The sequence below is a fragment of the Anabas testudineus genome, chromosome 13 (genome assembly GCF_900324465.2).
Source record: "Anabas testudineus chromosome 13, fAnaTes1.2, whole genome shotgun sequence".
Taxonomy (NCBI): Eukaryota; Metazoa; Chordata; class Actinopteri; order Anabantiformes; family Anabantidae; genus Anabas; species Anabas testudineus.
The window spans coordinates 14,639,440-14,661,497 of record NC_046622.1 but is presented as its reverse complement, the minus strand read 5'-3'; the positions used below and the strand labels follow the sequence as shown (position 1 = coordinate 14,661,497).

Genomic DNA, 22,058 nt, shown 5'->3' with positions numbered 1-22,058 from the left:
CCCTCCTCCCTCCCTCCCTCTCTCTCCCTCTCTCTCTCTCTCTCTCTCCTCTCTCTCTCTCTCTCTCTGTCTGTCTGCTGCTCTGCCCCCACTCTGCACTGCTCTCTGTATCTACCAGTGTGCTCTGCAGACGTGTCAGTGTGTGAAAACCTCTGCGACTGTTTTACAATGAGAAAGGAGAGCACGTTAATTCGGTGGATCTGGTGGATAGTGGTTGTGGCAGCTTTGTTTTTCCTGGGTTTCACCATTGGTAAGCCATAATAAGAGAGCAGAAACTTAAACTGGACGCAACTATAGGGAATTAACCACAGCTGGTTACTACTGTCATAGTTGCATTTGTGTTTTTAGTGAATAGAAACTTATTTAGCAGCATGATAATAATAAAAATAAAAATAATGGATTAATTGGCTGTGATAACTGTTAAAATTAAGTGTGTTTTAGTTCAAAGTTCACAAGTTCCTCTTAAAATCGAACATCTTTATAAGTTCCTCTTAACATCTGACACTGTGAGTGGGTTTAATCTCTGTGTATTTCACCTGCTATGACTACTATGTACTATGTACTTCTACATCCTGACGACTTTCTTCCCAAGGGAACAGAAACTAACTGTGCTGTGTTGTAGGCTGGTTTGCAAAGCCCACTCATCCCAACAGTGCAAACAACAGTGGCTCCAACAAACACTTGACGGAGTTTTTGGATGAAATGCGGTCAGACCAGATCAGAGAGCATCTCAGGTAAAATGAGCTAGGAGCACGTTACACTTGTGTTGCCTATTCCTACAAGTAATCTAAAACAAATCTAAGTATACATTAGTCCTCTTTAAAATTGACCTCAGCAGGAAGACATACTACATAGGGGTTTTTACTGTAGCTATATAAAGGAACACAGCTGTAAACCAAAATATCTTGATGACTGAATGAGTCCTTAAACCAAAAACACTCACATTCCTCACTCTTGGCCTCACAAACCCTCCTGGATCAACAGTGAATGAATCATTTTATAAAAGGATTGTTCAAACCCACAGAACCCAATTTTGATGCAGTGAGGAATGAGACTTTAAAAACTGCATCAACAACAGCAACAAACCAGAATCCCATCTCCTGTCAACTACATTTTTATACTAACTAAACTGCAACACTGAAATGTTGATTATTAGATTATTATGATAAGGCCTTTCTGCACATTTCTTGTAGGTTGTAGTACAACATCCAGTTTGTCTGACTACAGTGTTGTTACACTTTGTTATGGTTGTGCTAAAAGACTGGCAGAGAAAGACTGAGGTCTGTATTAATAGAGAAAAAATTAACTTCAGACATAGCGTGTTCGTTAACCACCACACAAAACAACCACAATCATTCTCTGACCTTAACCAAAGTCCTTTTTGTTCTGTAGACGACTATTTCATGTCGTTATCATATTGTCATATTCATCCGGATGACTGAGGATTTTCACTGATATCCTCTCCTTAGGAAATTTACACGACTCCCCCATCTGGCTGGCACAGAGCAGAACCTAAAATATGCAGAGCAGATCAAGAAAGAGTGGCAGGAGTTTGGCTTGGACTCTGTGGAGATGGTGCCGTACGACGTCCTGTTATCGTATCCCAACAAAACACAGCCAAATTACATCTCAATAGTTGATCATCTTGGCAATGAGGTACGGTACACACACACACACACACAGACATAAGATGGTCATGTTTGTACCAAAAGCACACTGTGCGAATGGAACTGTGTATTTCAAGCCCTCTGAAGAAATACACTCCCAAATCCTGCAGTATGTATGTGTGTGTGTGTGTGTGTGTGTGTGTGTGTGTGTGTGTGTGTGTGTGTGTGTGTGTGTGTGTGTGTGTGTGTGTGTGTGTGGATCACACATATATACAATGAAAACACAGCCACAAACTGCTGCAGGCCTCCTCTCCACCTCCCTACTGTTATTCTTCACCACAAAACTGCTAGACAGCAGGTCCAAGGTCCTTTTACAGCCCCTGTTGTGAGATAAACTTCTGCGTTGTGAGCGGAGATAATGAAACAGCACCGAGACAAATGAAGAGAACCAGATCAGGGATAACAGCACAGTCACGATCCAATTTTTAAATTTAAAATAAGTAGTGATCCACACATGATCAAACGGACACAGAGGGTTTGTTTTCAAGCTGGCAACCACAATAATCCACAATAAGGATTCACTGATTAAATTATCGACTGGCTTGAAAATGTGAAATGGTTTCAGCTTTACTTGTACACACTGATTGTTTTATGTTAGAAGCCATTCATATATTTTGTAAAGCATTCATTTGTGTGGTAGCTCACAGCTTAGTATAGTTTATTATTTTCATCTGAAACGTAGTTCAGTAAAAGTATAATCAGTAATTAAATGGTTATTCACAGGTAATTGAGCAGGGCTAGGGCTATTTTCTTCTTTTCTTGTAGTTTTATCACCTCGATTTCATCATTCTTTCTCAGGTTTTTAACACTTCTTTGGCTGAACCAGTTCCTGAGGGGTATGAAGGCGTTTCTAACATTGTGCCTCCGTACAGCGCCTTTTCTGCCAAAGGACAGCCTGAGGTAAACACACACGTAAACATGAGGCACCTCCACATTATCACACTGACACAAAGTTTGATTTGACTTTTCACTGTAGGAGTAAAAGCAGGTTAAATGATTGTTAACTTGCTGAGCTTCCTTCTCTCCATCCAGGGGGATTTGGTTTACGTGAACTACGGTCGAACAGAAGACTTTTTCCAGCTGGAGAGGGAGATGAAAATTAATGTAACTGGGAAGATTGTCATTGTCAGATATGGAAAAATATTCAGAGGCAACAAGGTAGGAAAGGCTTTAAGAAGTGGTCATATACATGTGGTAGTATTTCATGTTATTTATCAACGATTATCTGCTATTATCTGCCGTCCACATGAACTGAACACAGACAGTAGCAAAACAAAATTCTGCACATCATCATGACGACTTGTTATTGTCCGTCTGTCTCTCTCCGTGTGTCTCAGGTGAAAAATGCCATGTTAGCTGGAGCAAAGGGCATCATTATGTTCTCAGACCCAGCAGATTACTGGGCTACTGGAGTTCAGGTGGAGTGAATCATTTGCGTTGTTTTATAGATTATGAGACTGAGAATATGTGTCACTACAGTTGTTAAAGCAATAGAGGTTGGATGTATTCAATTAGTGGTAATAATATAACTACTAGTCTTTAAAGAAGCCTTGATGAGTAGCAGTGTCCAACAATAAAAAGTTCACAGTGCCACAGTTGTCTCCAGCATCTGTAACTACTTTAATCCGGCGTTCAAGAGCAGTGGGTTGACTCACTTTTGAATGCGTTCGTGTTTGTGTGTGTGCAGCCCGTACCCTGATGGCTGGAATCTGCCAGGTGGAGGAGCTCAAAGAGGAAATGTTCTGAACCTGAACGGAGCAGGAGACCCCCTCACACCTGGCTACCCTGCTAAAGGTCTGTCAGTGTACTCGTTCGTGTATTAGACAGTGCAAACATATTGTTCTCTAGCATAGTTCTGTTTCGTCTTTTACAGAATACACCTACAGATTCGACCTCGTGGAAGGAGTGGGCCTCCCAAAGATTCCTGTTCATCCCATCGGCTTCCACGATGCAATTCGCCTGCTGGAGTAGGAATATTTAATTTGTCTTTCATTTTCTGATGCTTGAAAATCGTGAAATTGATTCATTTCTTGCACAGCAGTTGTATAAAAACTAAAAACTAAAAAGGTTAAAACTTGAAATTTAGGCCAAGAAACAAAAATTTGAAGAAATGAGCAGCTCATTTGTATTATTTACAGAATATGTGAATTATTTAATGTTGAACAGGAACATGGGTGGACAGATCCCTCCCAATAGCTGGAAAGGAGCTCTGAACGTCTCCTACAGGATTGGTCCGGGCTTCACTGATGACTTCAAGAGCCAGTGAGTGTATCAGTCCTCCATCAGTCCTGTGTCAAAGGGATCACTTGCGTCCACATTCACCCAGTGATAACTAGACTCTCCCAGCCTCCATCTTTTCTCTGAATAGACCCGACGATAGCCTCTTTTCTACCGCTTCACTGTGTTGTGCTGTTTGAATCACCTCTCCCTGCTCCTGTTCTCTTGTTGAGCTTCAATGGCTCAGTGGCGAGTAGCCAGCTGACGGACAATGCAGCCCTTGTATCTGCTGTGTGTGACAGATACACATGCTCGTTCACACACTGACACAGATTACACACCACACACATTATCAGTTTTCTAAAGAAACAACACAACATTCGTTTGCTGCAGAACTGAGTTCTGATTTAGAAAATACTTGATAAAAGGTCGTCTATGCTCTCTGTACCTATGTTTTGCCCACATCATCCATTTCCTCTTAATGTATCTTCTTACATCTTTGTCTCCCCTTCTTTCCTCTGATGGAATCACTTGTCGGTGTCAGGAAGGTGCGTATGAACATCCACACTAACAACCAGGTGACCAGGATCTACAACGTCATTGGAAGGATCAGAGGATCTCTTGAGCCAGGTGCGACAACCCAGCCTCCTCTAACCCTCCATTAAAGCTTACAGCAACATTTCACACACAACCAACACATGCAAGAAACACTAATAATGCCACATGGGACACTAGTCCCACATCCATATACTATAATCACTAATAGCAGGTTGGAATAACATAAAGATAAAATACAGTTCAAAGCTCAGGTCCCTGGATAGATTTAGCACAGCAAGTTAAAAAAGAGCTGTGTTGTTGTGTTGTGTCATGTAATGGTGTGTGTGTGTGTGTGTAGACAGGTATGTGATTCTGGGAGGGCACCGGGATGCCTGGGTGTTCGGAGGAATTGATCCCATGTCTGGCGCTGCCGTCGTCCACGAAACTGTGAGGAGTGCTGGAAGGCTGCTGAGTAAAGGTACGGTGTGACGCCACAAGAGAGTGAATAATAGTCACTACTCAGTGCTCAGTGTGTGTGTGTGTGTGTGTGTGTGTGTGTGTGTAGGTTGGAGGCCAAGAAGAACTATAATATTTGCCAGCTGGGATGCGGAGGAGTTTGGACTTCTGGGATCTACAGAGTGGGCAGAGGTACCACACACACACACACACACACACACACACACACACACGTATATATGCTGTATATTCACACACATACTGACCACACTTCACCTCTCTCAACAGGATAATGCCAAGCTGCTGCAGGAGAGAGCTGTGGCTTACATCAACGCAGACTCTGCTATAGAGGGTGAGTGTGTAAGCGTGTGTGTGTGTGTGTGTGTGTGTGTGTGTGTGTGTCCAACTCAACATGCTGAAAACATTAAACACTGATGTTTTGATTTAACTCGTGTGATTTCCAGGCATGTACACACTGAGAGTGGACTGCACCCCATCTCTGCATACTTTGGTGTATGACATCACCAAGCAGGTGAGCGGGTTTATATCCACACAACAAACACATTTAGTTTGTCACACATCTCTGTTTAGCTCCAGTTTTCTTTTTCTTTCTGTATGTTTGCCTGTAGATAGCCAGTCCAGAAGAAGGAGAGGAGGGAGTTTCCCTGTACGAGAGCTGGCATAAGAGGGACAACTGGACGAATGACCGCAATGCACCCAGGTACAAAGACAAACAGCTGCTTGTTTGAGTCAGAGTCATAAACCACTGATGGATTTCTGAACCAAACAATCCTAAAAAGACAAAGAATCACACCTTAAAGTCCACAAAGAGAGAAAAGAATGAACTCAAATAGATGAGAAATGAAAAAAAATCAGAACACAAAACGGTTTCAAATGATGTGTCGGCCACATTTGTAGTTGTTTTGTGTCTCTGTAAAGATCTTGTGATATTATTGTGACAAAGGGACAATAATAAAACACATGTTGACATTCACAGGTTTGGATGTGTCAGTGACTCAGTCTGTTGTTCACTCTGTGTCCTGTAGGATCAGTAAACTCGGCTCAGGCAGCGATTTTGAAGCCTACTTCATCCGTCTGGGAATCGCTTCAGGCCGAGCAAGATACACCAAGAACAAGGTAGGTTTGATTCTGATTAATCTGCTTAAACATTGTGTTTTCTCATCACTTTAAGTTCGTGTCAGGTATGATTGCACGTATATTTCTTGAATATTTGCTCCATTTCATTTGCTTGGAAGACTTTTTTGATTTGAATGGACAGACAGGAATATCAGTGTTTCATGAATAGATCTGTTTTTTGCGAACAGTGTTGTATATTTAGGATGCTCATTTTGTCTTTTTGCAAACCTTTTCCCTCCCAAATGCCTCAGCAACATCACTGATAAACAAAGTAAATGACAGATTACATTGTTTTGTTCTGAATGTCTGTGTTATCTGCCTTTTCAACACTGTTGTCTATCATCATTAGTACTTGTGTGTTAACTGAGGGGCTGGGGTCTGTATCCTTGTGACATTAACAGTGAACGTCCTCTGTGTGTGAATTCAGAAAACGGAGAAATACAGCAGTTATCCAGTTTATCACAGTGTGTATGAAACCTTTGAGATCGTGGACAAGTTCTACGACGCCTCCTTCAAGAGACTCCGGGCAGTGGCCCAGGTAAGAGGAGCGCTCATCTTCCACCTGGCTTGTTCTGAGCTCCTCCCTCTCGATGTTATGGAGTATGCAGACTCACTGAGGAAGTACGCACAGAGCATCGCTCAGCTGGCGCAGAGGCACCAGGATGAGATGGAGACGTACATGGTGTCATTTGGTGAGTGGGTCGGAATCAGATTAATATAGAGTGGGTTTAGAGAAATGTTTCATTCAGATTTCCTCCACATGTCTCTGCATTACTTTTATCTTTTTTCATAAACTCCAGATTCCCTGTTTTCTGCTGGGGAGAACTTCACTGTTGCAGCCAAAGGTTTTCATGAGCGCCTTCAGACTGTCAACAGAGCAGAGTAAGAGTCCGAACTGAAGCTGTTCACATCTCAGTCTGTTAAATCCCGTGTGTGTCCAGACCTTCTACAGCTAACTGTGTGTGTATCAGTTCTCTGCAGCTACGTGTCATGAACGATCAGCTCATGTACTTGGAAAGAGCTTTTATAGACCCCCTGGGACTACCTGGCAGGCCCTTCTACAGGTTAGTCAGCCACTCCACCTCTGCAGCCACTAGGTGGCGGTGTGGCCTGTGGATGAAGTGCTATCATGAGCTCTGTTTCACACTTGCTCAGTTCAACACTGGCACTGTTCTCTCATTGGGTAAAGCTTTATCTTTAAAACAGTGTGCTGCTGTGAGGCCTTTCAAGTATCATGATGTGTCCTCACCCACACTGCTGCAGCGTCTGTAATTCTGCCCGGTGAATTCTGAATAACATAAACTCTCTTCTCTCCTTTCAGACATGTGATTTTTGCTCCCAGCAGTCATAATAAATATGCAGGGGAGTCTTTCCCTGGGATCTACGATGCATTGTTTGACATCGAGAACTCGGCTGACCCCGAGAAGTCCTGGGATGAAGTCAAGCGTCAAATCAGCATCGCAGCATTCACCGTTCATGCTGCTGCAATGACGCTAACACCACCTGCATGAAGCACACACACATGCACAATGTGATTTAATCATCAACTAACAATTAATTTAGCACATCAGAAAGTGAAGAGAGGAAATACAACATCTGCTACGTACACGGTGACAGATCTTTCTGATGCAGTCAACACAGTGAATCTGTGAACACCAACAAAATCCTCTTTCTTAATTTCTGATTTCTTGCACACAGAAATAATTTATTATTGTTATTATTATTATTGTTTGTGTTTTTCTCTTCTGGCTACAAGGAAGTCAAATAAAAATCAATCCATCCTTTACACATGGACGGAAAACAGCTAACATCTTGTCTATGTAAAATAACAATGTGAAACTGTGAAATGGCACTGAGCTTTATTTATATCCACTTTGTAATTTTTCAATAAATCACTTTCTCTAATTTTCTCAATGGTGTTTATTTTACACACCAAAAAATTACAACAACATTTAACAAGAACCCTACCATCTGTCCTGCTAGTTTTATTATTTCCTTTTTATTTGGATGTTGTTCCTTGAAAAACACTTCCATCACTCATGTAACATATACGTTATGCTGCCACAATACTACATCCCTAGCATTTACTGTACATACTGATAAACCTACTGATAAACTACCAAACCACCATGAAAATAGTCAAATTTAAACTCTGGCTGACAAAGAACCAGCATTGTACCTAAGAGCATCCTCCATTCTTACAGGAACTACCAATCTTTTCCTCCTTTCCCTCTTCTTCTGCAGAAAAACAAAACCACAGTTGTAACATTGCTTCCTTGTGGAACTGACTTTGTATCTACGTCCATGTTAAATTTAAATCCATGTGTTTACCTGTGTTGTAAGTGTGTTTACAGCCCTTTAGGTCAAGTTTTCTAAGTACCTGTGTCAGAAACAATGAAACCTTTTGTTGCAATCTGACCAGCGGTTCCTCATCACTGCAACAAACATACACACAAAAACGTTTTCCACTACTGAGACAGCATAAGAGAAACAGACACAACATAAAACAGAGCACGAAAATCTGATCTTTATGTATAGTCATTGTGTTTTAGTAAGCAAATTAAATAATTTAGTGGGTTTTTCCATTTCGGATTTGTCAAAACGAAATGTTATCTAGCAATTCTGCAGCAAACTGAACAATGTTTAGGCTCCATTATCTAAATAAGGACATTAAGGTTTTATTTTATTTACAGAAGGTTGTTTTTAGAGATAGAAGTGACAAGAGTGACAAACCTCGGTCGGTGGACCTCCTCCAGCGGTTTAGGAGCTTGAATAATTTAAGGATTCCCGGAGTACCCCCCACAGGATGCCACGAGGGACACGGTCGAACGCCTTCTCCAAGTCTACAAAACACATGTAGACTGGATGTGCGAACTCCCATGAACCCTCGAGCACCCTAGCGAGAGTATGGAGCTGGTCCAGTGTTCCACGGCCAGGACGAAAACCGCATTGTTCCTCCTGGATCCGAGGTTCGACTAGCGGCCTAATTCTCCTCTCCAGCACTCTGGAATAGACTTTCCCAGGGAGGCTGAGGAGTGTGATGCCCCTATAGTTGGAACACACCCTCCGGTCCCCCTTTTTAAAAAGAGGAACCACCACCCCGGTCTGCCAGTCCAGAGGTACTGTCCCTGATCTCCACGCGATGCTGCAAAGGCGTGTCAACCAAGACAGCCCTACAACATCCAGAGACTCAAGGTACTCGGGGCGAATTTCATCCACCCCTGGTGCCTTGCCACCGAGGAGCTTACTGACTACCTCGGTGACTTCGACCAGGGAAATGGATGAATCAACCTCCGAGTCCCCAGCCTCTGCTTGTTAAGGGCCATTCGGTCCTTGTATGACCGGAGTAGGAGCTTGGTTCGCATTGCCGGTAGTAAGTCAGACTTGTTCCCGGTGCACGTTGGAATCCGACAGGGCTGCCCTTTGTCACCGATCCTGTTCATTACCTTTATGGACAGGATTTCTAGGAGCAGCCAGGGGTCGGAGGGAATCCGGTTTGGGAATCACAGGATTTCATCTCTGCTTTTTGCAGATGATGTTGTCCTGTTGGCCTCATCAGACCGGGACCTCCAGCAGGCACTGGGGCGGTTTGCAGCCGAGTGTGAAGGGGCTGGGATGAGAATCAGCACCTCCAAGTCCGAGGCCATGGTTCTCAACCGGAAAAAGGTGGCTTGCACCCTCCAGGTTGGGGGGGAGATCCTCCCTCAAGTGGAGGAGTTTAAGTATCTTGGGGTCTTGTTCACGAGTGAGGGAAATAGGGAGCGTGAGATTGACAGACGGATTGGTGCATCGGCAGCAGTAATGCGGTCGGTGTACCGGTCCGTCGTGGTGAAAAAGGAGCTGAGCCGAAAGGCAAAGCTCTCGATTTACCGGTCAGTCTACCTTCCTACCCTCACCTATGTTCATGAGCTTTGGGTCATGACCGAAAGGACAAGGTCGCGGATACAAGCGGCCGAAATGAGTTTCCTCCGCAGAGTGGCTGGGCGCACCCTTAGAGACAGGGTGAGGAGCTCAGTCACCCGGGAGGAGCTCGGAGTAGAGCCGCTGCTCCTCTGCATCGAGAGGGGCCAGTTGAGGTGGCTTGGGCATCTGTTTCGGATGCCCCCCGGGACGCCTCGTAGGGGAGGTTTTCCGGTCCTGTCCCACCGGGAGGAGGCCCCGGGGAAGACCCAGGACACGTTGGAGGGACTATGTCTCTCGGCTGGCCTGGGAACGCCTCGGTGTCCCCCCGGAAGAGCTGGAGGAGGTGTCTAGGGAGAGGGAAGTCTGGGCATCTCTGCTTAAGCTGCTCCCCCCGCGACCCGGCCCCGGATAAGCGGATGAGAATGGATGGATGGATGGATGGAATAATGTAATGGTCTCCTCGGGGCCTCAGATCCTCCACAATCTCCTTCCTCTCTCCTGTAGTCTTCACCTCAGGACGAACTGCCTCTGCAGTTCTTCTCACTATTGTGGGGCCCTCTGCTGCAGCCCTGAAATATGTACATCAATACCAACATGTGCAAAATCCCACAAATAAGAACTTGTGGGCTGCTGCTGTGTGTGTGTGTGTGTGTGTGTGTGTGTGTGTGTGTGTGTGTGTGTGGGGGTACTCACTTTAATACTAAGAAAGTCGGAGAAGTCTGTTGTGCGTCTCTTGCAGCAGGACCAACCCTGCAGTGAGAACACAGAAGGGGTAAAATCAACATCTCTGTAAAAATTTACAGTGTGAATCTATGAAGAATTTCAATGGTAACAAAAAACTTGCACATTATCATATGATAACCATGTTCTGAAAACAGTTGACCTGACTCACCTTCAGTGCATCATGAAAAACAGGTACTCCTGGATGGAAGGTGCAGGCATCTGTGTGTGGAGACACAAATATGACCAGAGGTGAGAAGAGAAAACCACAGAAGCCGCCTGTTCTCAGAAAACTTGATGAAAGCAGTGAAATCTGTGAGGAGGGCTACATCATGAGCTTTAGTTAAGGGTATAAACTAACAGGGCTGTGAATGTTTTCATCTAAATATAACAAATAAAAAGGAGTTGACATTAAAGTTAAACACTGCTCAGAGCGAGATTCATTTATGTAAAATAATAGCTGGTTTATGTTCAATTACTAGATAATTAAATAAAAGACATAATAAACCTTAAAGATATTTAACTAATGTTGTTGTCGGGGTCAAACCGCTGTCCGCAGATCCTGTTGTAGCACAACACGGACATTTTACTCTTCACAAAATAATAAAAGTGTTCAGCTAAGACTGAAGGGACTTGTAACTGTCTAAAGTAACTGTTGTCTTCTTTTCTCAGTACTGAGATATATTGTATTTTAAATCTGTGCAGCTCTGGTCTTGTGTGACAGTCTGAGGAGAATCACTCCGTCTGCAGCCGAAAACACCCGAAGAGGCTTTCGAGAAGTTTCGCGCATTGTCGAGATGTTGACGTCACTACTGGTCTCATTATACACTGACAAAGAATAACGCAGGAAGTGTTTTAACCATCATACAATCATTCAAAATACAAAAATAAAATATTAAGAAAACATATACTATGTGATGAAGAGAAACGCTGTTAGTTTTACTGACATTCTATAAGCTACGTCAAATTAAAGATGGGACAGACTAAGTTCTTAAACAGACTACCTCAATCAGTGGTGGACTGTAACTAGTGGTGGAAATAAAACAACTTAATGGAAATAATATGGCCTGTACTACACTAGCTAAATAAAAGATTTATGTATTATGTTTAAAGGTCTACTTTTCTACCTGCATAGACAACATCATGAGTGAATAATATTTATGCCTTTGTGCTCTGTTTAATGTTTTAATTCAGGCTTCTTGATATCGACCTGTGATCTATATTTCAATGAGAATGTTGTATGTGTTTATTTTATATTAAAAAGATTGAAAGTGCCTGAATATAAAGTTTTGCAGCTGTTATGTTAATACTGACCTTTGAATACTGGATGAACTGGTGACTGAGCTTCATTTCCTATAGGCCAATAATATTCAAAAAAGAAAATGTTTCCCATGTTTTTCTGTGTCCTGGTTAAATGATCCAGAATTTTTGCATAATGTATTTACATGCTCACCACAACTGATAAGCAGATGTAAGATTTGCAACTAAACAGCCTCTCACACTGTTAGATCTCTGAAATTGGATTTGCATATGATTTGTGAAAACAGGGTGTTGTTGTTTGCCGCTCTAACATCTTATTATTTCCATATGGCCGAGTTCTTCTGTTTTCTCCATGACATTTATCCAGTTATATTAAAAATAGCTTCATCTGTGTTTACTGTCAGTAGTTGAGCTTTTCAGTTTTAAAGGGTAAATCAGTGTAGAAAATTTGTTTAGCTATATTGTTTATTGGAAAAAGTACGGTCTTATAGATAGATCCTCTCAAATGTCATCTTTCCAACTCACCAATCTTTGTATACTGTCATATTTAATTTGAAATGAAAAAATTTAATTTGTCATTTAAAGTTAGTCCTCTTTAGTAAACTGAGCACTGAGTTGTGGGTGTGTGTATTAAATGGAAGTGGGGAGGAGGTAAACAACTCTATAAAGTGATGTACTGTGATGACACCTGTTCACATTTCCCTACCACACTCCCCTCACATTTTGGAAAACAACAAGCCCTCATTGCTCAGGTAAACTTGTGAGTCTAACCTTAGTAAACTTGATTTTTTCTGTGCACTATCATCGGTTTAATTTTTTGTTTTGTTTTAAAAGCCATGGTATGGTTCATTCATCTGTCTATGCTACTGGGTAGGTTTTTTTTTTTAGAATTTTAAAGTTGTTCACTTTCACAATAAAAGAGATAATTGTTTTCCTGTGTTTTCTTTACATTTAGTCCTTTTACAAGGTCCAATGCCTAACCGGGGTAAGTGTGTCCATTACTGAAGGAAGGCCAGAGCTGGGATTCAAACCCCAGTGTCCCACATGGAGAACAATACTCCATATGCTGTGTGGTTGAATTGCAGATAAAATTTCAAATTGTTCAATAATACAAATTATTTATTGATGTCATATTCACATATTGCACATATATGCACCATATTGCAGGTAGCAATTCACACAACCAAGAAGAAATTCAAGTATATGTACCAAAGAAAAGCGTGGTTGAATGTTCTCCGCCTTACTGCAAATTTATCCTAAGTTCAGGCGATGACGTTCAGTGTATGAAGAAAGTAAATGGTGAGTATGTTAATTCTTAGACAAGCTGCGGTGAGTCCACAATTAAATGAGACTATTATTAATTAAATATAAGTAATAATATACAGTCCTGCTTCTCATTGTTTAAAAATAAGGTGTTTACTTAAGGAATTATTAAACACATAACTATACTTTACTTTAGTGTACAATGAAGTAGTATGAGGTAACATTTAGAGTGTAGTAAATTATTTCATGTCTGTCTGTACTGCACCCCCATTCTGATGACTTATTTTCATTAACCAGGTTGTATACAGTCATTTCTCAATGGTGTTGAATTTTCACAAGACAGAAAATATGAAAATACACATGTGGAAATAAATGTGTGTAGAAAAGAGGACTGCAGAAAAGCCTGTACTGGCAATCAGACCTGCCAGTACTTCACATATAATGAAAGGTAAATTACAGCCATAGAGTCAGAACGTTTCTGTCAGATAATTTTACTTTACAGAAAAGACAAATAATGTATAGCACAACATCACTGTTGGTGGTTGGTCGGATTCAAATAATATTTGTGATCCGCAGTTTTGTTTTTTTTCCACAGAAACAAAACCTGTTTGCTGATGCTATCAACAGATGATTTGAAGATAAAATTTAACACAGACACCATCTCAGGGTTCCCTCTTAGAAACTGCTGCGTTAGTACAACTGGTAAGTAATTTCTAACTATTTACAGTGTTTTTTTGTTTGGGGGAAAATAGTAATATGAAAAATACTGAAAATACATAATTAGATTTTTGTTAAAGGTTGTATGTTCTTATCAATGAAAAAACAAATGATCTCTTTGAATGTTTAATATTTATAGATTTTGAAGTTGTCTGCATAATGATCCTCACAGTAACATGCATTAAATGTTTCAATGAACACATTTTATGTGATGTGTATAAAATTGTATGCTTATTCGTTAGGGACACCACTAAGCAGTACAACCAGTACAACTAGTACAACTAGTACAACCACCACTTCCACCACTTCCACCACTTCCACCACTTCCACCACTTCCACCACTTCCACCACTTCCACCACTGAATGTAAATCAACAGAAGTAATGTGTGGCGGCCTGACAACAACAGAGAAATGTAAGTGATGTCCAATATACTGTATGTGTGTGTTGTGACATGCAAGACTTTCAGTGTCTCTATTCTCTTTTGTGTATTTGGCGATACAGGCCTCGACTTTATTAAGGATAACAAAACCTGGTTTGAGGCCATGTGGCATTGCCACAAAAAGAATTCCATCTTGGTTCAAATCACTAACAACACAATGAAAAATATAGTGGAAAGTCTCCTGCTTAATAACACAGGCAACATGCAGAACGGAGCGTGGATCGGCCTGGAGAGGTCCATAATCGGCTGCAGCGCCGATTGGAAGTGGATTTTAAAGGAAACTGTTAATTTCTCCATGTGGAACAGCAGCACTTCTCCCAACTCAGTAAACAAATACTGTGGAAAGATAATCTGGAATAATGGGACATTCAATTGGACGGATGCTGACTGCAATGAGAATTTACCCTTTATCTGCCAGAGGTACGTTGTTTAAGTCCCAGTCTGTAATCAGATTGTTATTAAAATTTCGTAATTTTTTTTGAATTTCCAAGTTAGCAGCAAAAAAAAATCACTTTCACCTTTGACATTGTGTTTCATTGATCCCAACAGGTTCTTCATAAGAAGACTCTGTTGAGTCTGAATCCTAATCATTCTTCACCTTGTCAGTAATGTACACTGAATATTTGTTAGGGATTACTGATCTTTTTTTTTTTCCTCGTAAAACTACAGTAGCATATAAGCATTGTGACAAATGTGCAGATGCTTGATCACTATAATAATCTATTTACCATTATAGCTATTATTTCACCAATAAAATTGTCTTTCTGACTTCTTGCACACAGAAATAATTTATTATTGTTCGTGTTTTTCTCTTCTGGCTACAAGGAAGCAAAAAAAATCAATCCATCCTTTACACATGGACGGAAAACAGCTAACATCTTGTGAAACTGTGAAATGGCACTGAGCTTTATTATATCCACTTTGTAATTTTTCAATAAATCATTTTCTCCAGTTTTGTCAGTGGTATTCCTTTTACACACCAAAAAATACAACATTTAACTATACCCATAAAACCATATTTCGTCAGATTATGAAATTCTGTAAACTTTTATGAGATACATGAGGAATATTATATATTATATAATATAAAAGTATAAGAAAAGTGACAAAGTTTAGTTTCATAGCTGCACAGTACGTCAAGTTATGAAGCAGACGATCAGAATAATTCACTCTGGGAAAAAAAATATAATTCTGTATTAGTGATAAGTGAAGCTGCTGTCTGGCAAAAAAATGTGATGCTAAGTTTTGTTCTAGTTACAAATATCTATAATGTTTTGGTATTTTTTTTCTGACCAATACCAGACACTTTGAATAATGATTGAATAATTATACATATGAATAATAATTTGATCTTGTTGCAAGCTCAAATATACAGTAGAAATGTCCTTCAGAAACATACTTTACTGCAGTGTCTCACCATAGACTGCTTCAACCTTCAAGTTAGTGAATATTTATGCTTGTTGTCATCAGGTTTTCATGTCGACTGAGGTGAAAGCTGCAGAGGTTCACAGGTGACAGCAGCTGCTCTCAAACAGAAAAGGCTCTTGTGGAAGGAAATGCAACTGGGAGCAGCTGAGAAAAGATTTACTGAAGAAGTACAAAACACAGGAAGTTAGAATAAAAGCAGCTATGTCTCTTTGGTGTCTTTTGGTTGTTGACCCTGTGTGAGGGACGGCGGGTCCAGACGGGCCCATGTGATTGGCTCTGCCTTCTTCAGCGTCACCTCCATCTTTGCAGACATCAGGTTCACAACACTGCTCTTCACCTCCACAGACTTAAGAAAAGAAGTCAGAAGATATGGTCTTTGTTTTGGACACATATTTATTGTTGTTTGTTTTCTCTCTGGTGCAGCATCAGTGTTTTGTACTACAGGATATAAAATGCAAGTCTTTCAGATATTACCAGAAGAGGGCGCCAAAGTCCCAACTTTGAAAATTGTACACTCGAGTTGCAGTGACTTATTTCTCTTGAAACAATTTTTACTTTTAGTAGTTTGCTTTTCTTACAACTGATTTTACTAAAGTCAAGGGACGTTAATTTTATCCCAGATCTTACTTTATCATCTGTACAGCTGTAACACCTCAAACCTTAGATCCTACTTACCCCCCATAAACTTATGTTCAGTACAAACTCTTTATCTCCCTCAAACACCACACGGATGTTCACCTGGAATAATCAGAGACATACAGCCGAGTTATATGGACATGTAAATTAGTGCATGTGAGAGTGAAAGGACCTACTGTGTGTATGAAAATGAGGGCATGCTTTCCTATCAGCACGCCTCTGTGTGTATTTACCATGGTGCTGTTGGCCTCCACATAGCTGAGCTGTGGTAAAGAGTTCTTGGCATAGATAGAGATAATGACCTGACTGCCTGTCTGGTGCCAGTCAAACCTACAGGGTATCACTTTCACCCCCTGAGGAGGTTAAAGAAATACGAGGGGGAGAGAGAAAAGTTATCAAGTGAGGGAGCTTCTCTTGCAGGTTTCACAGTGTGTATGTGATGACCATAACAATACATCTGCTACATTAGTTATTTCCCATCTCACCTGGTTGTTTTTCTGTCACCTGAGGTGACTTCCTGTAGTGCAGCCCCGCTGGGACAAAAAGGAGCTGAAGTCTGAGGTTTTCTTCCTGCAGCAGCTCCAGTACTTCATGCTGCAGACAGACACACATCACACACTTTTCATAAAGCACATTCAACAAAAGCTTACAACGAGTAATTTAGACTTCCATCAACTACACACTGAAGACTGATCAAACACTTTGTTGAAGATAATTAGACAGTGGATTGTGTGTGTGTATGCGTTTTCTTAACCCTCATGGGAAACAGGAACTCCAGGATGGTGTTTGCACACTTCTCCATCACTTGCTGGTCCAGAATAAGACTCGCGTAGCACAGAGAACAAAAGACAGTTAGGTATCACACACCGGGCCACACATGTTATACCTTTTGTCTTTCCTGCTCGTTTCATTATTTCATTTTTATTTGAATGTTGTCCCTTTGAAAAACACTTCCATCCCTCATTTAAAATATATTCATCCATAAAAAGTAGAATAAAATAAGAAAGAACTTACTACCACAATGTTACATCTCTAGCATTTACTGTACATACTGATAAACCTACTGATAAACCTCCAAACCACCATGAAAATAGTCAAATTTAAACTCTGGCGGACAGAAAATCAGCATTGTACCTTAGAGCATCCTCCATTCTTACAGGAAGTACCGACCTTTCCCTCTTCCTCTGCAGAGAAACAAAACCACAGTTGTAACATTGCTTCCTTGTGGAATTGACTTTGTATCTACGTCCATGTTTAATCTAAATCCATGTGTTTACCTGTGTTGTCAGTGTGTTTACAGCCCTTTAGGTCAAGTTTTTCAAATACCTGTGTCAGAGACGATGAAACCTTTTGTTGCAATCTGATCAGGGGTTCCTCATCACTGCAACACACACACACACAAAAAACGTTTTCCACTACTGAGACAGCATGAGAGGAACAGACACAACATAAAATGACACAAAAACAGAGCATGAAAATCTGATCTTTGTGTACAGTCATTGTGTTTTAGTAAGCAAATTAAGTAATTCTAATTTGTTTGTCAAAACAAAATGTTGTCTAGCAATTCTGCAGCAAACTGAACAATGTTTAGGCCCCATCATCAAAATAAGGAGATTTTATTTTATTTAGAGAAGGTTGTTTTTAGAGATAGAAGTGACTAGAGTGACAAACCTTGGTCGGTGGACCTGCTCCAGGTGTTTAGGAGCTTGAATAATCTAAGGGTCTTTACTTAAGATAATTAAGTAAAAAACAAAATAAATTACTAAGATATTTAACTAATGTTGTTACCGTCGGGGTTATTGTCGGGGTCAAACCGCTGTCCGTAGTGTTCAGATATAACATTTAACATAAGATTGAAGGGACTTTTAACTGTCTAAAGTAACTGTTGTCTTCTTTTCTCAGTACTGAGATATATTGTATTTCAAATCTGTTTCAAGCATTGTCGAGATGTTGACGTCACTACTGGTCTTATAATATACTGACAAAGAATAACAAAGGAAGTGTTTTAACCATCATCACACAATCATTCATTAATCACTTCTATGAGGCCTCCACTACAACGGTCTCAAATAAGTATTGCAAGAACTTGTTCTTTAAATGACACACTAACACACTGGTCGGTACGTTAGCAAGTAGCTGTTGTCTTGTTTTAAAGGCCTACTTTTTTACCTGTATAGGCAGCATCATTACTGAATATTATTTATGCTCTTGTGCTCTTCTGTTTAATGTTTTAACTCAGGCTTCTTGATAGATATCTGTGATCTATATTTCAGTGAGAATGTTGCCTATGTTAATTGTTTAATAAAAGGATTCAAAGTGCTAGAACTTAAAGTTTTGTAGCTATTAAGTTAATACTGACCTTTGAATACTGGATGAACTGGTGATTAAGCTTCACTTCCTGTAGGCCAACAATATTCAAAAAAGAAAATGTTTTCCTTGTATTGATGTATCCTGGTTACATGGCCAAGTATTTTTGTATAATGTATTTACATGTCTGGCACAACTGATAAGCAGATTCAGGATCTGCAACTAAACAGCCTCTCACACTGTTAGATCTCTGAATCAGGATTTGCATATGATTTGTGAAAACAGGGTTGTTTGGTGCTCTAACAGAATCTGATTATCTGTGCTTGCTGTTAGTAATTGAACTTTTCAACATTTCATTTTTAAAGGGTAAATCAGGGTAAGAAATGTGTTTAGATAAATAGTTTAATAGGAAAAGTATGGCCTTGGATAGATCTTCCTAAATGTCTTATTTTATTATTCTTATTATTCTGATGTGGTAAAAGGTGAAGCAGGTTAAGATGGGCTGTTTAGATTTTTGACCCAATAACTTTTAGCTGAAATCTCATCTTCCCACCTTCCCAATCTTTGTATTCTTACACATTGGAATGTTTATAGAGAGGTCTTCACTTTTGCCACAGTTAACTTTATTGAAAATTTAATGTGAAATGGAAATTTGAAATGTATCATTTAAACTGAGTCCGTTTTTGTAAACTGAGCACTGAGTTGTGGGTGTGTGTATTAAATGGAAGTGGGGAGGAGGTAAATAACTCTATAAAGTGATGTACTATGATGACACCTGTCCACATTTCCTTATCCACATGCCCCTCACATTTTGGAAAGCAACAAGCCCTCACTGATCAGGTAAATGTATGACAGATCAAAACGTCATTAACACTGGGTAGAAGCTGTAATTTTGGTGAATAATTCTGTAAAATCCAAAATGTTAATGGGTTAGTACTATGCAGAGTTTTGTGTAATTGATCAAATTTATTTTAATAGACTAACCTTAGTAAACTTGATTTTTTCATCATCGGTTTATTTATTTGTTGTGTTTTAGAAGCCATGGTACAGTTCATTAATCTGTTTATGCTACTGGGTAGGTTCCTTTTATAATTTTAAAGTTGTTTATTTTCACAAAAAAAGAGATAATTGTCACTACCCTTATTCTCAGCAGCAATTTCACATTTGTCTTGTGTTGTCCTTCACATTTAGTCTTTTGGCAAGCACTTTTATCCAAAGAAACTTACAAGGTACAAGGCAAAGACAGGGTAAGGAGGTCTTGCCAAGGACCCCTTACTGGAGGTAGGCCACAACTGGGATTTAAACCCCAGTGTCCCACATGGGCTCTACCGCATCCACTATGTAGACATGTGGTTAAATTGTAGGTTAAATTTCAAATATATTCAATAATAAAAAAGATTCATTGATGTCATATTCACATTGCAGAAACAATCATTATAACGTTACCTAAAGATATCAAGGTCACATTCTCTCCAACGTGGCTACCTGTAATTCCATCTATGATCAAAAATGCTCACTGCAAAGTTTTATTGTGCTGTGAAGCTCCAAACAACAATTTCTTTCTGTGGGTGAATGGAGAAGATGGTGAGTATGTGAATCTTTTGAAAAGTGTGGTGAATCCAAAGTCAAATAAGACTATTTTTAGTGTGCCTTCTTTGTATTATGTCACATTGGAATGTATAGAGAGTTCTTCACTTTTGCCAAAGTTTACTTAACTCAAAACTCAGAATTTCAGAAAAACAGTAGCTTAAAATAAATCTAACGTGCAAGAATGCGCAGAAGAAATTTAAATACAGCTAAAAGAAATGAATGAAGTAATATATACATACACACATATATATATATATAGAGAGAGAGAGAGAGAGAGAGAGAGAGAGAGAGAGAGAGAGAGTAGTAAATTATCTCATGTCTGTCTGTACTGCTCTCCCATTCTGAAGACTTATTTTCATTAACCAGGTTGTAAACAGTCATTTCTCAAAGGTGTTACATTTTCACAAGGTCAAAACAATATGGATGTGTGTATAAAAGAGGGCTGTAAGCAAAACTGTACTGTCAATCAGAACTGCCAGTACTTCACATATAATAAAAGGTACATTTCAGCCATAGAAAACCGTTTGTGTCAGATAATTTAACTTCACAGAAAAGACAAACGTGTAAATGTGTAGCACAACATCCCTGTTGGTCCATCTGATTTAAATATTATTTGTAATCAGCAGTTATTTTTTTCCACAGCATCAAAAACTGTTTGGTGATGCTAAAGAAAAAAAAAAAATTCTGATAAAATGTAAAAGCACCCTCTCGGAGATCTCTTATAGCAACTGCTTTGTTAATACAATTGGTAAGTCCCATTTACAGTGTTTGTTTGTTTGTACTTTACTTAATAATTTTTCCCAAAACAGAAACGGGAAAAAGGGTTATATGAAAAACAGTGAAAATAGATTATTACATGTTATTTGCTAAAGTTATTATGTTTTTATCAATGACAAAAACATATAATCTCTTTGAATGTTGACAAAAATAAACAGAAAGTAATTGCCTCAATAATTAACATTACTCCCAAAAATACTGACCACACTCATCAAGCAAATGCATACTAAAAATTGGGTGTTGTTTCATAATATTTAATATTTATAGATTTTATGTATTAAACATTTTAATGAACAAATTTTATGTGACATGTGTAAAATTGTTTATATCCTTATACAGTAGGGCTACCACAGTGCAGTACAACCAGTACAACCAGTACAACCACCACTTCTACCACTTCCACCACTGAAGGTGAATCAACAGGAAAAAAAAATAAAGTGTGGCAGCCCGACAAAAACAACGAACTGAAACTGATGTCCAATATGTGTGTGTGTTTTGTGACATGCAAGCCTTCCCCTGTCACTTTTTACAGGTCTCCACTTTCATAAGAAAAACAAAACCTGGTTTGAGGCCATGTGGCATTGCCACAAAAAGAATTCCATCTTGGTTCAAATCACTAACAACACAATGGAGGTCAAAGTGGAAACTCTCCTGCATAATAACACAGGCAACATGCAAAACGGGGCGTGGATCGGCCTGGAGAGGTCCATAATCGGGTGCAATGCCGATTGGAAGTGGATTTTAGGGGATACTGTTAATTTCTCCATGTGGAACAGCAGCACTGCTCCCAACTCAGTAAACAAATACTGTGGAAAGATAATCTGGAAAAATGGGAAATTAAATTGGACAGATGCTGACTGCAATGAGAATTTACCCTTTATCTGCCAGAGGTACGTTGTTTAAGTCCCAGTCTGTAATCAGATTGTTGTTAATATTTTTTTTGTTTGTTTTTTTAATTTTCAGGTTAACAGCAAATAAAAAATCACTTTTCAACTTTGACACT

The 22,058-nt window shown here is 39.7% G+C and overlaps 3 protein-coding genes and 1 long non-coding RNA gene across 4 annotated transcripts; 3 read left to right on the top strand and 1 right to left on the bottom strand.

Moving 5' to 3' along the window:
- The first annotated feature begins 97 nt into the window (after positions 1 to 97).
- naalad2 (N-acetylated alpha-linked acidic dipeptidase 2) lies at positions 98 to 7,910 on the top strand. The gene is made up of 20 exons (XM_026363997.1): positions 98 to 250; positions 623 to 734; positions 1,470 to 1,656; positions 2,466 to 2,567; positions 2,700 to 2,825; positions 3,005 to 3,085; positions 3,356 to 3,461; positions 3,541 to 3,634; positions 3,834 to 3,929; positions 4,429 to 4,514; positions 4,780 to 4,899; positions 4,987 to 5,069; positions 5,166 to 5,229; positions 5,342 to 5,409; positions 5,507 to 5,598; positions 5,924 to 6,014; positions 6,442 to 6,706; positions 6,815 to 6,896; positions 6,986 to 7,078; positions 7,336 to 7,910. The coding sequence occupies exons 1-20, from the start codon at positions 169 to 171 to the stop codon at positions 7,523 to 7,525; spliced, it is 2,220 nt and encodes a 739-aa protein (XP_026219782.1). The 5' UTR covers positions 98 to 168; the 3' UTR covers positions 7,526 to 7,910.
- A 4,698-nt stretch (positions 7,911 to 12,608) lies between these two features.
- Positions 12,609 to 15,266, top strand: LOC113166131 (aggrecan core protein-like). The gene is made up of 9 exons (XM_026366097.1): positions 12,609 to 12,649; positions 12,732 to 12,767; positions 12,853 to 12,882; positions 13,065 to 13,196; positions 13,458 to 13,608; positions 13,756 to 13,862; positions 14,120 to 14,290; positions 14,380 to 14,737; positions 14,867 to 15,266. Exons 2-9 carry the CDS (start codon positions 12,734 to 12,736, stop codon positions 14,889 to 14,891), a joined length of 1,008 nt encoding a protein of 335 aa, XP_026221882.1. The 5' UTR covers positions 12,609 to 12,649; positions 12,732 to 12,733; the 3' UTR covers positions 14,892 to 15,266.
- A 433-nt stretch (positions 15,267 to 15,699) lies between these two features.
- chordc1a (cysteine and histidine-rich domain (CHORD) containing 1a) lies at positions 15,700 to 18,321 on the bottom strand. The gene is given in 9 exon segments (XM_033326304.1): positions 15,700 to 16,091; positions 16,421 to 16,483; positions 16,615 to 16,734; positions 16,867 to 16,976; positions 17,136 to 17,205; positions 17,516 to 17,565; positions 17,659 to 17,762; positions 18,053 to 18,109; positions 18,287 to 18,321. Coding segments are annotated over 9 exon segments (756 nt in total). The 3' UTR covers positions 15,700 to 15,944.
- Positions 18,322 to 19,454: 1,133 nt separating this feature from the next.
- On the top strand, positions 19,455 to 21,633 carry LOC113174606. Its single transcript, XR_003299910.1, has 3 exons — positions 19,455 to 19,528; positions 19,725 to 21,026; positions 21,398 to 21,633. It is a non-coding gene; the product is annotated as an uncharacterized LOC113174606 (long non-coding RNA).
- The last annotated feature ends 425 nt before the right edge of the window (positions 21,634 to 22,058 follow it).

Excerpts from the sequence above, each read along its gene's own strand:
- naalad2 (XM_026363997.1), top strand. The coding sequence starts at position 169 with ATGAGAAAGGAGAGCACGTTAATTCGGTGGATCTGGTGGATAGTGGTT. Across the intron at positions 2,826-3,004 it reads AAATATTCAGAGGCAACAAG|GTGAAAAATGCCATGTTAGC; the intron begins GTAGGAAAGGCT and ends CGTGTGTCTCAG. Across the intron at positions 4,515-4,779 it reads CAGAGGATCTCTTGAGCCAG|ACAGGTATGTGATTCTGGGA; the intron begins GTGCGACAACCC and ends GTGTGTGTGTAG.
- LOC113166131 (XM_026366097.1), top strand. The coding sequence starts at position 12,734 with ATGGTATGGTTCATTCATCTGTCTATGCTACTGG. Across the intron at positions 13,863-14,119 it reads CTGCTGCGTTAGTACAACTG|GGACACCACTAAGCAGTACA; the intron begins GTAAGTAATTTC and ends CTTATTCGTTAG. Across the intron at positions 14,291-14,379 it reads CCTGACAACAACAGAGAAAT|GCCTCGACTTTATTAAGGAT; the intron begins GTAAGTGATGTC and ends TTGGCGATACAG.